The following is a 14980-nucleotide window of genomic DNA, read 5'->3' on the forward strand; positions in this document are numbered from 1 at the left end:
GCTCCATGCTCCTCTGAGTCCTGACAGGCAGGGACTGCAGGATGGGGTTTGGATATTAGCGCTTTGCAAAGAGCACACTCACACAGCCAGCACGTGCCATCAGCTCCCTGCTCTGCAGGTGAAAGCAGGTGGTTTCAGCACAGTTTTTGAGTCCTACAAGAACCTCCAAGCAGATAAAGCACATCGAGACGTGAAAACCACGTTGCACGGTTCTCTTTTCACTGGTGTGTGAACAGAACTTAGTGTCTGGGTGCTGGGGGATGTGGGAGCAGGCAGCACCAGGCAGCAGTTCCCATCAGAACCAGACGGGAAGCTCAGACAACAACAGTTCCCTGCAAACTTTATGCAGTCCTGCACTTGAAAACCATGCAGTCTCAGCATCCCAAATTCCTAATTTTTGCTTCCTGCTGAACATAAATCTTATGCATAAATAAACACAGCAGAGAGCCGGAGCTGAGCCCTCACTTAACGTTTTTGGTATTAATCTAAACTTACTTGTATAATCTTCTATGTAGTTTTCTGGTAACATCACATTTAAACAATACTAAGTTGTGACCCTTCATGCATTGCTATGTTCAGTGCAGCTATAGCAGAGAAAGGCTTCATTCTAGGGTGGAAAATGGGGTGACTTGATGCAGTGTGGCTCTCCATGAACTTGGGCAGGCTGTAAAGGACCTGAGGATAACACATTTAGTCCCACTAGTATAAACAGTTGTTCCCATTAACATGATTTGCTCACGCTGAATAAGCATTGTAAACTGTCTTTCAATCTGTGCCTTCATTTATTAAAAAAAAAGGGAGAAATTGTACCTTAATTACTTCGCAGTACGGCTATTCAGTGGTGTGGATCTGTTTAATCAGGACGTTAAAGAATGGCAGTGTGTCATTACCCAACACAAAGCACTGCATCCAATCGCTGACATGCTAACATGCAAGCAAAATGATGACTGCCTTGTTTTACTGCAGTTCTGTTGCCAGCCTTCTGTTGCTGAAGCCCTCTTTGGATTTACATTTATGCAAGATGGTTTTGTGGTATTTGGTGCTCTGTTTGGTTAGGTGTGGAAACACAAACCCTAGAAGAGCTTCCAGTGTGTCTTCTCATGGGTGAAGAGGTTCAGTGCCTGAACATAGCCAAGCTCCAGTTTAGGTAATAGTGCTCATAATCTTTTGCACATTTTGCTCTGCACTGCTACAGAAATATGCCATTCTTTGTCTGAAACTTGCTAAATGTCAGTTTATGGCTCCTCTCCCTCAGCAGAGTGGCTGGAGGTGTATGTTTAGACAGTTCTGAAGCAAGATGAATACAACTTCATGCTTTGGTTGCGTGGTGCTCTGCTGACTCCAAATTAGTACATTAATGTTTAGCAAAAACTGACAACTCTCTTCAAGAGATATGGCTTCTATGCACTATGCTATATTTACACAATTACAGACTTCTTCTAGTATTCTCATTTATGTTCAAATGATATAAAGGCCTATTAAAATGCAGTGAGGTATTGGAGTTTACTGAATAGTCTTCCATTCAGCGAATTCTCCCTCCCTGCTCTCTGGCAGCTGCAGTCTGAGCTCCTCTAGAATCAAGGCACTAAGCAACACGATCTGGTTGGACCTGCTCTAAGAAGGGCATTAGATTAGGTGACCTCCAGAGGTCTCTTCCAACCTAAATTACTCTAGGATTTAATGGCTTATAGATGAAATCTTCCCTTAGCTCCTTTAATGCACTCCTTATGTAATGTATCTCATAACATGTTTCCCCCTCAGCTTCTCTTTTGTAACCCACAGCCAAATGTTCAAGGAGCCAGCACCTTCAGCATCTGGAGCATCTGGATGCTCACTGTCTGACCCTAGCTAGCCTGCAGTTGAGAATGGATACACAAGGCAGAGGAAATGCCACGCAGGCAGAAGTTTACTTCCCACCACTCACCATTACAGCCTGGGGGGAGAAAATCCTGACAGACATCGCAGCAAACTGTTTCCTATTGCTGCCCACGGTTCAGTTCGTCAGCAGTCATTTCTAAGCTGATGCTGAGCTGAGCACTGCAGTGATGGGTCCTCCATGGGGAACGTTCCACAGAGCAGCCATGTGCACTGGTGCTGATGAATTAGCAAAGCAACTAACGATGACATATTCAGGAGGAGAGAACATCTGGCTGCCATGGCAGCTCAATAACTTAATTACTGCACACTTCCATCCCAAACCTGTGTAGGTTACAAAGGAGGCTATGCATCAAAACAGGTAAGCACATTCCTCTCGCTCTCTTGTAATAACAAGCCAAAAAATGACTTCCAGCTCAGACCCAGCAGACTCTATTGCACAACTTGCCAACTTTCATTTCCAAGCAAGGCATCCAAACTATATTAAGCTCTCACTACAACATTCTGTTCATTTTCAAAGGAGCTGAGCACTCCTTGGCCAGTTTCCATCATGCATGACAGGTGCAAACCCCAAGGACAATTAGGACTGCAAAGCTGTGTGTAAGAGGTGGCCAAGTAGAGGAATAGTGCTTTCTCAGTGGCCACTCCAAACTCACTCTGCAGCATCCTACCTTATTCTTAGCCACTGAAGAGTCCTCAACATGCATGAATGTAATGAGAAGTACCCCAGCCACAGCAGAATCTGGAGATGGAAATTGCTTTGTGGCAGCTACCAGATGGGCTTTGTTTTGAAGCTTTGTTATTCTCACTCATCAGAGCAAGCACTATTCACGCTGATAGCTAATAATTTGTATTGTCAAACTGAATGGATCTTTACCTTCCTTTCTGAGCTGAATACTTGTTTTGCAGAAGATGACACAGCTGCGAGGCTCAATTAAATGGATTAAGGTTTTGCAGCAGCAAAATGGAAACTACAAAGCCATGACCACATACAGGAATATTCTTTCCTCAGCAGAAAAAAAAGAAACGTTATGTGGGCATGCCTCTACTTTGACACCGTGTTAGCTTTCTTTTAAAAGCAAAACGGATTTATCAATAAACTAGTATCAAACTATTCTTTCTTCCCCCTCAGTGAACCCAGCAGCATCAGTTTACCAACAGAGCTGGAGGAGATCCAGAAGGCTTTGTTCAGACTTCCCCTCGTCCACAGTTTAGCTCAAACCACCCTCCTCCAGCAGGCATCTTTCAGCACTGAATACTCCTTGTTTCTTCCACCCTCCCTCCCCTCCTTGGGCCTTGGCTCGGGATGGAGCTCCACAACCTCTCTGCTCCTTTTGTCTCTTGTCTGAAAGGCTTTTCCTGTGCTGCTGCCTGCCAAACGCAGCGAGGTCTTGCCCTCTGGCTGCAGCAGTGCTGGAAGTGCTGACCGACTGGGGCAGCACAGGAGGGCCCTCACTCTTCACTGCACCCTGAAAGATTTGGGTGCTGCTTGTGCTCTCCCAAAGTTGCCACATGTCTCTTGATAGCATGACTTTTAGCAGCTACAGATCACTTATCTGCTCTCTGTTGCCCCACATGATGGTCAATCACATGCCCAGCACACTTCAGCTAGTAAATCATCCTTGTAAAAAGAACCTTGCTGTGCTGGTCGTCCCTAATATTGTCTTGGGCCATGCTCTGGAGATGAGATGGTGTGCCTTGGGTCAAGGAGGAAATTCCCAAGCCCACACAAAAAGCCAAAATGTTGGGGGTGGAGGGAATTACTGGGCAGGAAATAGGAACCAGTGCTGCTTGGAGCAAAAATTAATAGGTTCTCTGTGCTGGCTGATGTGGTCCAAGCAAGGGGGAACAAAGTTGGCATTGTAGTACCCAAGCCTCAGCAGCAGAAAAAGAATTGAGGCACTAAGTCAAGGGTCAGAACAACAGCGTGCAATCCTGTGGGACTCCCACACATGCATCCTCCATCCTTTCCCACTGCGGTTAAACCAGCTGGAAACCTCAAGCTCTTCTTGATTTCTTGGCATCTTGCACACCACATCCCACAGAGTTCAGAAGTGCAGGTAAAAGAGAAGCATAGAGCACAGTAATTATGGGGAGAGGTCAGGCACCTTTGCAGATAACTCCTATTTCCAGTGTATCAAACAGCAACTGCTATTTTACTGTTACTTTTGCAGTTTATGTTTTAAATCTTCTTTCAGCTCCATCATGGGATGCTCTGCTTTCTGCACTGAAATATAACATCTTTTTCCTTCACCTGCAAGCCTGCAACTATGCACTGTATCACATGGCAGTACACTTTTCCCACTGTCTTGAGGAAAAATGGTACCATCTGTGCTATCAACCAGGAAAACACCAGAGTTTACTTCACTGCAGACAATTCCAGTGCCATTATGAAATGCAAAACACTCACCATTAACCTCTTCGTGCAAAGTTTAATGCTTTCTTTCCCTCCACTTCCATATGTTCTGACTGCACTGGTTCCTCTAACCCGGGCTGCAATATTAAACCAGGAATAACTGCACTAAACACGAGTACAGAAAGATTAAGGATGAGCCCAGAGGCAATAGCAGTTCGAGTTCTGAGAGAAGTCACTTCCCATCCATCAACATATAGGACCTATCAGCTTGGAGCTGTGCAGTCCTGTCAACCAGCCTGCCACTGGCCCACAGTTTCCTGCATTATCTCTGAGTTCAGATCATAGAATCATAGAATGGTCTGGGCTGGAAGGGACCTTTAAGATCATGTAGTTCCAACCCCCCTGTTATAGGCAGCGATACTTCCCTCTAGACCAGGTTGCTCAAAGCCCCATCAAGCCTGGTCTGAGACCTTTCTAATGCTTTCCAGGCCTGATGAAAATATTACAAAATGGACAAAGATTTCCATCCTGCCTTGTTTCCCAGTAAACTGAGAAATGGGACTCCCAGCAGTCTCATCCCAAAGCCTTAACCTCAGGGAACTGGGATCTGGGGGCTTTTTTTTCCACCTCTGTGCTACATCCTAAGCCAGGTTCCTGTAGGCATCATTTCATTTCACCTACTGGGGTTTGTATTTGTAGGGTATTCAGGGACAGACACAAAACAGGTGACCAGATGAGTCAGAGACTTCCATTACTCCAAACCCCTTAACTCCATCCAGCTGAGCCTGTTTCATTTTGCTCGTAGAGCACTGAAGACAGCAGTCTTCCTAAATGCCAGCTTGCTGCCTCCTCATCCTCCAGCCCTCAGGTTGCTGCTTCCCTGCAAATGCAAGTGCCCCATCTGAAGGACCAGCCTGCAAGCAGGGAAAGCAGGGAAGGGTGTGGGAAGGGGAATGGGACAGGAAAGGGGAAGGGGCCTCCTGCTATGTCAGTGCTATCTTTGTGGCCATTTCCTACATCCTGGGGCGAGGTTTACAGGGTGGGGACAAATTCAGCCTTCCTGCCAAAAACTGGGTTTAGCAGAGAGGACAAAGGGGTGATATTCTGGGAAGAAAGCGAGCTGTGGGAAACAGCATTGTTTCACTGATGCTGGAATGGAGCAAGAACAACTGCCAGGCTCAAATTGCCTTGTTCTCCAAGTAGTTACTGAGACTCCAGCATCACCACAGCACTGTGAGTGCAGTGGGATCGTGGTGATGTTAAGCTGGTATTCTTCTCGTGTGTATGAGCAAAAAACAGCCTCAGGTCAAGCCACAAGTCCACGTACTTGCACAACCTAACCTTGCTTTGTCTTGGGAGAACTGATACATCTCCTTCAGCTGCTCCCTGTGCTCATGGAGATCCGCTTTACTGCAGCTATATATATCTATAAATGTCCCCATGCTGTATACTGCATTGTCAGCCCGACACTGGGAGATTCAGCAGACAGAGCCACATGTCAGTCTGCTGTGTTAAATAAAGACTGGCACAGCTGCTCGGATGCTGAGAAAGGACTACAAGTTATGTATTTGTAGCTGTGTGGATCTGAATGCATGTGCATGTAGGTCATACATTTTATTCCCATAAGATATCTTCTTTCCTTATCAAAAGACAGATGTATCCAGCCTTTGGAAGAGCTGCATGTGCACATATACATTCACACATGTGTTCACGCATGCTGTTTCTATTAATAAACAGTATGGAAACCATTAAGCCTCGCTGCAGTGTGATGAACAGACTGGGTATGCAGGGGAGGGATTATCTCACTCTCTGATATTATATAATCTGTTTAGGCTGTGCCACTTTCTGCTTATTTAAGGAATGAATGAGCACTTCACTCTGTGATGTGCCACCCATGAGTTCTGACATCACTGCTATAATCCACTGTAATGAATCTACTGCTTCCCTTTTGAGCCATTCCCTACCACACGGCCCATGCTAACCCAGTCTATTTCCCAGTCACTGTCTGTGTGTGTTATTCCCCAGAAATAAGTGATGCTTAACTCCATCAGAGCAACAGAATGCTCTCTGCCCCCTAAAGAGACCTCACATATAAGCAAAGTTCTCCAGTGAATTGCTTTGTAGATAACAAAAGCAAGACAAGAATGCAATACGTGTGTGGGCACACTGCTGTAAATGGATCTCACTGGGGCTGGCTAGCCTTGTGTCCAGTGGGTTGACACGAGCTGTTGAGAACACACACGACCTTTCCATTTCTTCTTTCCTGGTCCTTTCTCCCTTCCTATAAATTAAGATCTCCATGCTGAATTCCTTTCTTTGCAAAAGGAGACAGCAACATGCAAAAACAACAAAATCCATAGATGCACTGTTTTAAAACAAACCTTCACCAGTAAACCTAAGCATGTATCCCACTGAGTGAAAAGAGTGGAACGTTTTGCCACGAGGCTTGAGTAGGGCCATTACCTGTGGCCTTATTTTCTCCCCTGGGGAGCAGCGGCTCAGAGCAGCAATGAGCTCCTGCAGCAACACGTGTTGCTTACTCACTGCTTCTGTGACCTGTGCTGCTGTTGTCTCACCTGGTTTGTCAGGGCAGATGCATGCACGCCCAGGCTCTGTGCATACACATGGGATGAGTGGCAGAGCCAGTTACTCCACCATCCAGCACCACCCTTGCAGCCATTGCAAAATAGGTTTGGGGTTATCGGTTCCAGGCAGCTTTCAGGTTCAGAAACAAACAGGAAGATTCTTTGCACAGGAATAACTATCCAGGAACCCAGCTCTGCTCTCTGTCCTCTGGGGTAGGGATGCAATGCATCTCAATGCAGCCTGGAAGGTAACACAGCTCCCAGGGCTGTGTGCAGCCATGGCTTCCAACCCCTTGGTCTGGGACACCAAGCTCCCTAAGATCTCCAACACACAGACAGTGCTGCAGCTCCAGTTCCGTGCCTTCCTTCCAAGATCTTAACAGGGCAGGCTCGACAGTGCCTCAGAGAAGAGGAAGAAACAATTAGAAAACTCCTGGCAGGCACAAACCCCAACCTTCTGTGCTGGCCAGGATGCCTGCTCCTCCCTCTCCAAGTCTGCAATTGCTGGTCAAAGAGGAAGCAAATTCTGCTCTTGCTTCCTCTTCCTTTCCACACAGGAAAAGTCTGCACTGCATTGTGTTAGCACAGAGCTGAATCTGCCTTCTCTTTTACCTTCCTTTTTACTTCCCTTCCCTCCACCCCCCTTTTTAAAGCAAGCTTTACAGAAGACAAGCAGCACATTCGTTAAGGGTGGAGCTGCGTGTGTAGCAAACACTTGGGAAACAGCAGCCAGGAATCACTGTTAGTGTCTGAAATCAGAATACAGACCTGTGATGAACTGCAAGCCAGCAAGCACTCTTGGCTCCAAGGAAACATGATGACCTGTCCCCAAAATTCAACCAAATGTGGACTGGAGGTCTGTTTTTAGAGTTCTTTTCTTTATCCTAAATAACCAGACTTACAAAACGAGCAGTTGCCTGCTTTTTGCAGCAAAGCCAGTGCTTAGGAAGCCAGAAAACCTCATGGTTGCACTGGCTTTTCTGCTGCAAAAAATTAATTCTCTAGCTGAAATTTCAGTGTTCTGAAACCAAGTTTTAAAGAGACAGGGCAGGTAGGAGGCTCAGAGTTGAGGCTTTGTGGGGATGGCCATTTCAGCAAGTTTGTCTTGACAAGAGATGGGAAACAGTAGAGATGTTGAATAAAACACGCACCCTACAAATCAGAAGATGCTGGTTAAGTGAAGAAACAGACTTGCAAGATACCTCAGCATGGATATAACTAACTGAAAAGTTGTAGTAGAATTTACAGTGCCTTCATCAGTGCATTAGCAGATAAGACAGTGCTTTATTCCTTATCCAGTGATTATAGCTCAAAGCTGCAGTGCCCTACTGACAGTGCAAAAGCACAGGGCTGACGGTGGCCATGACCCTGGTGACACAGATAATGTGCTCACTTGGTCCAGCAGCAGTCCTTCGAGGACCAGGACTGGGATCCAAGTACACCACATGGAACCAGGACAACCAGCAAAGCACCATTACCAAGGCATGTGGCACAGCCCAAGGCAAATGGCTGACTCTTCCACAGAGCATTTCATAGTGCAGAAAAGCCAGCATCAGCATCTCTCTGGGTCTAATTATCCTCTTCTACCACGGACTTATTGCTCTTTTGTGTTTTCTCCTTTTAGCAAGCTCCGTCAACTAACTTGCAGCCCTCTTACATTCCTTGTTACAGCTACAACTAACAACTTGCAAAACCCTGATCTATGCTTTCTCAGTGGCTTTTGGCCTTCCCAAAAGGACAAGGTCTAGGGTTCCTTGTGGTTGCCCTCTGGAAGGCTCTGAAGAAACACAGTCCACACTCACATCCAGTGAGAGTCAGAGCTCACCCCCTGCTAAATCATTGGGACTGAAGAGCTTTTTCCTTATCTCAAGGCAAACAGGATTGTGAGGGAGAGGGAAACATGTCAGAAGTCTCTCAGTGCCTGCAGAGGTGACTTCCATCTCCATGGAGGCATGTACATTCCAGCAAGCAGAGGACATGGAGAGGAGGAACAGCTGCTGAACTCCCATACTGATCTGTCAGACAACCAGAAACACTTCGGTTTGCAAATGTTCTTACAAGGTACATGCAGTTACACAACAAAGTGTGCTACAAGAGCATTATTATGGTAACAAAGTCAATTGGCCAAATTATGAAACAACAAAATTACCCCTGTCGGTGTGCTACATCATGGAACTTAAGAGCTCTCTGTCTCACAAGCAGCCTGAGAGATTGCATATCTGAGTTTAAAACCGTCCACTGCAAACTCACAGCTTCTACATCTGGCCAGTTTTGTCTCGGCAACCACAACAAAAAGTCCCTTACTGACTTGCATTGTGGGGCTTTAGCTTCAGATCCCCGGCTCTTTGGGACACTCTGCAGTTCACAGTTCAAAATTACTCAGGAAACCACTTGCCAAAAAATTTGGCATCAAATACCACCATCAGTGCCAAGCCAGAGATCTCAGTTGCGTTCTCACCCAGGCAGTCTCTAATACCAGGGGATTTTCCTTGACTTCCATTGAAGAAATACCTTCAGATGTGCCCATGGTAACACAAGCTGGACTGCAGCTTTTCCTAAGCATTTAGAATCATAGAATCATATTTCAGGATTCCCGTGGCACCTCTGATGACAGGGAAACGCAATTAAAGGAATGCTCACTCCATATGCTTCTGTGTTACCACCCACAGAGCAAAAAAGCCTGCACCACATGAGGGTCCTGCTATGATCTGCTGTAAGCCTGACACGAGAGCAGCTGAAATGCAGCACAGAAGACCTCTTTGGGTGGTGCTGTCATAGCCATGGCCTTGGTATGGCACAAGCACATGTGGAGGGACAAGCCACCATGCTAGCTAGGGGATGGACCCCGCCATAAAACATGCCAAAGTCCAACCTGCCTGATCTGGTTCTGCATTAGCCTTGGGCTCACTTCAGAATGATGCTGAGTAGGTGAGGCTGTGAGCCAGGAGAGGAAAGGAAGCCTCAGTGCATGTGTGAAGCACCTGAGAAAGGTACAGGTATCTTGGAGCTGGATGGACAGGATGGATTGGTGCAGCAAGGAGAGCATCTCACAGCTGGGGCCAGAGGAAGAAACTCACTGTGACATCTCTGCTTTGACTCCTCCTTCACGTACCTCAGCCCCTGTGACTTTAGAAGTGCAGTGATAAAGAGATGAGAAATAGAATAAATAAAGGCAGGAATTATGATTGATACAGATAGCATCGTGCTGCTTTTGTGATAACATCTTCTCACTCGTGCAACTAAACCAGCAAGTGGTGGTAATGGTACTCATTAGGCATTGATTCAAAGAGAAGCTCTCTGTGTGAGCATACATATCTTCCTGCAACCACCATCAGTTGCAAGGATCTTGCTTACATAAGAAGCCTTGTGTAACAAAAAACAACTTCAAATTAATGCATGTGCTCTTTTTGTTAAAAGGATTTAGTTAAACAAATGAAGAGTTTTGCTTTTGCCATTCTGGGTATAATTTACATTTGCTTTCAAGTAACTTAAGCTAATAAGTTTGGCTTGCATCAGACTGCATGTCAACGGTATGCAGTGCCAGTTGACAACAGCCAAAAGTCACACAAGGCACTGAAGATCTTTCTTCAGAGCCCTCTCTAACACATGCTCACGTAGCACAGATTCATCTAAACTGGTTATGCACGCTTTAAACTTGTCTAATTCAATCTGTTACCAGACTTAGCAAGATCAGTTGCAGTTGAGTGTTTTTATTCCTTCCCATTCTGTTCGAAACACTCAACTGTTGAGGGAGAAAATACTTCCTGAACGTCCTTGTCTTTTCACTTCCTTTTCCTCTGGCAGATGATAACTGCTTTATTGCATCTCTCTTGGAGCTGCAGTTCCATGCCTGAGTTTCCTGGGGCATGAGAGCTACGAGCACCAGAGGTGGCTCAACCTGCTGGGAACCCTGAGCTCACAGCCTGATTAACGAGGTTAGTTAAGAGCAACAGCACTGCTAGTTTAAGGAAATAACCACTTATTTCCCTCCCTCGTGGGAATTACCACAGAGGCATTTGGGGTTTTCTATAGCTCACAAAGTGCTGCAACCAGCCCCAGCAACTTGTTCCTCCTCTACCCTTATCCTCCTGATTGCTCCTCACACCCAGGATAGTTGATGATGTTCCCATCTGTCCCTTGGTGCCAAGTGCACCTGGATCACTGAGTAGGAACAGCAGAAATGTGTTCCTAGATTTCCCAAGCTGCTGCTGACCCAACAGGAGGCTCACCTGGCAGGGAAGGAGATGAAAGCCACAACATCCACTGGGGTTGCATTCAAATGTGCTAAAACTGGTCTTACAAGGTAATTAGCATTTGTTTACTGAAGCAGAAGATACATGTCTCTACAAGATGCCCAAAAGAAATAAGGTTTATCTGCCAGTCTAGAGATCTGAACCTATTTAAGGAATGAAAATCAAAAGGAGGGGAAAAAGGGTCAGCAACTGGGCCCTGTGAAGTAGGAAGCAATGATGGATTGACTGCATATTGAGTATTGATTCGGAGTGCTTTGGCATGTAATAGGATTTGAGAGCAGACTAGTTTGGTTGCCTTATTATGGGATGCCTGATACAGCGTGCCTTTATGCAATTGTTTTTGGTTTTTCTTCCTCTGTATATCAGACAGAAAACGATCTGATTCTCTCTGGGGTTCACCGTTGAACTTATGACACAGCATTCAGTTTTGGTTTCACCACAACCCTGCAAATGTCAGTACTTTGTCACAAATTCCCCTTATATACACATCTCGGCCCTCCTGAATCATCCAGGCTTACTTCTCTCACCCAATCTCTTGCTCTAGACTGCGTCTAGCCATTGGGGAAATAGTTCATAATTCCCTGCTTAAATAACTGGCTTTTGATAAAGGTCCAACACAGTACTCTGAGGGCTGTTTTGTTTTTACAGATGGAGCAGACAGAGCAGAATGATGCTGCCTGCATACTAAGAAACTTGGCCCGGAGCCCACGCACACCAAAGGCAAAATAAATAAATAAACATCTCCATCAATCTTGACGTCACCGGGGGAAAAAGGGTCACTGCCATGTGGAAGGAGACATCTGGACAGTGAGGTCACTGCTCTGGATGGATGCCACCGAGAAGTTCACATGCTCGGCAGCATCATAGGATAAAATGACAGTTAAAAAAAAAAAAAAAAGAATAAATTCTAATTGATACTGAGTGAGCAGAGGTTTAAGGATGGAGGTCCGTACCTTCTGCACGCCTGCCTGCATATCTAACTTTTCCTGATTAAAAACTCCTGTGATTCTAGGCACGCAAATAGGAGCAGCCCATCATCTCACGGGGTGCTGCCCATGCCAATCCAGAAACAGCCCTGAAACAAGTAAGAGCAGGATCTCACCTTGCAATTACAGCTGCAAGGTGTGGAGGAGGACCCTCCCCACAGCCATGGGGATCCCCAGACCTGGGCTGCAGCACCCACAGGGTGCACTCGCCCAGGGTTTTTATGTTACCTGCAGCTGTACGCAGCCACATGAATGCATACACAGAATGACAACCATTCAGAGCAGCCACAACAGCAGACCACTGCAGCCTTTTGTACCAAGCTTCTATTCCGAGAAAATCCTTCCAAACACACGTGGGGAAAAATGCAAAGTATCCCATTTAATAAACAAAAACGTTTGAGGAGCAACGAGAAATGCCTGCTGGGATGGAGAGCCCCTTGGTAACCGTCCCCCCGCACGTATTTCTAACCAACTTGCTCCTGCAGGCTATTGTCTGCTTCCTTCTGTCCCCATCCAAACACAGTGTGAATGCAGCAGGCGATCGCCAGCTGTGAAAGCTCCGATCTTTCCATTCGAGCACCAGGACATCCCACAGCACCCGGACACCCAGCCGTGGTGCTGCGGGCACAACCAGCATCCGCACCGGGCTCTGGGACTCCTCACCAGCCCCGAGCAGCGCTCAGACGGCCCGATTTCAACGCAGCACAGCCACGACGGAGTCTTTGTTATCAGAGCTCGGATTCCTTCAAGACTGCTAAATAAAAAAAGAATCCACCCTCCGAGAGACGGCGATGCGAGCGAGTGGAAAACGCCGTGTTTCTGAGCACGGGCTTCGGGAGCGGTGGCAGCACATCCAGCAGCTCCGGGAGACGATGCCGGTTCCCCCGTGCTATGGAACGGGTTGGGATGAGCGTTGAGCCGAACGTCCCGAGCGGGTTGCCGGCACCGCATCCCCACCGCCACCGCATCCCCACCGCACGGGGCCGGTGGCTGCTTCCCACCTCTCCCTTTATCCACGCAGCCCTTCCGCTTTATTATTCTTATTCTTATCATTATCAGGGGGTCTCGGAGCTTACCGGAACCGGGGCGAATCCTTGATGCACTCCTCAAACTCCACCGTCATCCTCGCGGTTCGGAGCTCAGCGGAGGAAGCGCAGCGCCCGGCGGCGGCGCAGCGAGGCGCGGCACGGCACGGCACGGCACTGCGCCCGCCCCCACCACCGCCCGGCAGGCAGGGCAGGGCCGGGCAGGGACCGGCTGGAGGCTCGGGGCGGGGAGCTCAACTGCAGATGCCCCCAGTTATTATAGAATGAGAGTGCCCCCGGTTTTCCCGCAGAAGTCTTTGAGATTTCATTGCGCCTCCTAGTTAGTCGACGGGAGCTGCTAAACCACCTTTGTGCGTGGTTTGATAGCGATAGGGAATGGCTTTAAAGTGAAAGAGGAAAGACTTAGGTTGGATGTTAGGAAGAATCATAGAATCACTAAGGTTGGAAAAGACTCACAGGATCATCCAGTCCAACCATTCACCCATCACCAATGGTTCTCGCTAAACCATGTCCCTCAACACAACATCCAAATGTTCCTTGAACACCTTGGTGACTCCACCACCTCTCTAGGCAGCCTATTCCAGCACCTGACCACCCAAAAAATTGTTTACTGAGAGCAGGGATGCCCTGGCACTGCTGCCCAGAGTGGCGTGGTGCCTCATCTCTGGTGATGCCCAAGCCCAGGCTGGATGGAATCCATCCAGCATCCAGCCCACAGCAAGGGCTGTGTGGGCTTTACGGCCTCTTCCAACCCCAGCCATCCTGTGATTCTATGATTCAGATCCTGACCATCCCCTCAGGTCTCTGCATTAATTCAGCAGCACAGCCCAACCTTCGGGTTGCCACGGGGTTGTGGCCACAGCTGAGAAAAAAAAAAAAAAAAAAAAAAAAATCGACCTGTAGAGGAGGCACGCAGCAATTCCCTGCCATTAGTGTCAAAAGGATTGGCATCAATCCTGTTACTGCTTAATCTAGTTTTTAATTTTCCGTACACAGTGGATTTGCTGCTGCCATCAGCCATGCAGTAAATCTGCAGTAACTCCACTGAAGCCAATGTAATCACTCAAGGAAGGACATCTGGACCTGCAGGTCCATGGGAACAGATCACATTTGCTACCGGACACAGCACTCTGATGTGGCACAGATAAATGAGACTAATTACAGCGAGCTTCGTTTGGATCCTCCACCCATCACTCACCACAGGCAGAACAACTGCACGGACCACACCAATGGCTGAATTTAAGACTGAGAAGTGCCCTGAGTGTAAATCTCTACCCAAATGCATTCTGTTTAACGAGCACCTGAACTAAACCCACAGCTCACAGCAACACCAGGGCCAGGGGTGTCTCAATGTCACAGCATATCAAGGCATCACCTCAGCCACAGACAGATCCAGGACAAACCAGGGGGGAGGAAGATGCTCCATGCCACGTCCACACTGAGTGCTGCTATGATCTGCCTCCAGACCAGGCTCTGGCTCTGTCTGAGGACCCAGCCCTGCTTCATTGGCAGCATTTCAGTACCCAAAGGGAGCCTATAAACAGGAGGGGGGTCAACTCTTTGAAAGGGTAGATAACAGCAGGATGAGGGAAAGTGGTTTTAAGTTGAGGGAAAGATTGAGGTTGGATGTCAGGGGGAAGATGTTTGCTATGAGTGGTGAGGTGCTGGAACAGCTGCCCAGAGAGGCTGTGGATGCCCCGTCCATCCCTGGAGGTGTTCAAAGCCAGGTTGGATGTGGCAGCCTGGGCTGCTGTGAAATGTGGAGGTTGGTGGCCCTGCGTGTGGCAGGGGGTTGGAGATTCGTGGTCCTTGAGGTCCCTTCCAACCCATGCTGTGATTCATTTGCCCTCTGTGCTTTGGAAGGATGCAGTCTGCCACG

General features: G+C 47.5%; 1 protein-coding gene across 1 annotated transcript in view; it reads right to left on the reverse strand.

Annotated features, from left to right (window-relative positions):
* Positions 1–13305, reverse strand: part of ACAP3 (ArfGAP with coiled-coil, ankyrin repeat and PH domains 3) — a 68577-nt gene extending 55272 nt beyond the window's left edge. The window contains exon 1 of the mRNA XM_031613472.2: positions 13132–13305. Coding sequence (XP_031469332.2) covers positions 13132–13178 — 47 coding nt within the window. The 5' untranslated portion in view covers positions 13179–13305. The remainder of the gene's footprint in view (positions 1–13131) is intronic.
* Positions 13306–14980: the final 1675 nt, after the last annotated feature.

The sequence above is a fragment of the Phasianus colchicus genome, chromosome 22 (assembly GCF_987193195.1).
Source record: "Phasianus colchicus chromosome 22, bPhaCol1.hap1.1, whole genome shotgun sequence".
NCBI classification, from domain to species: Eukaryota; Metazoa; Chordata; class Aves; order Galliformes; family Phasianidae; genus Phasianus; species Phasianus colchicus.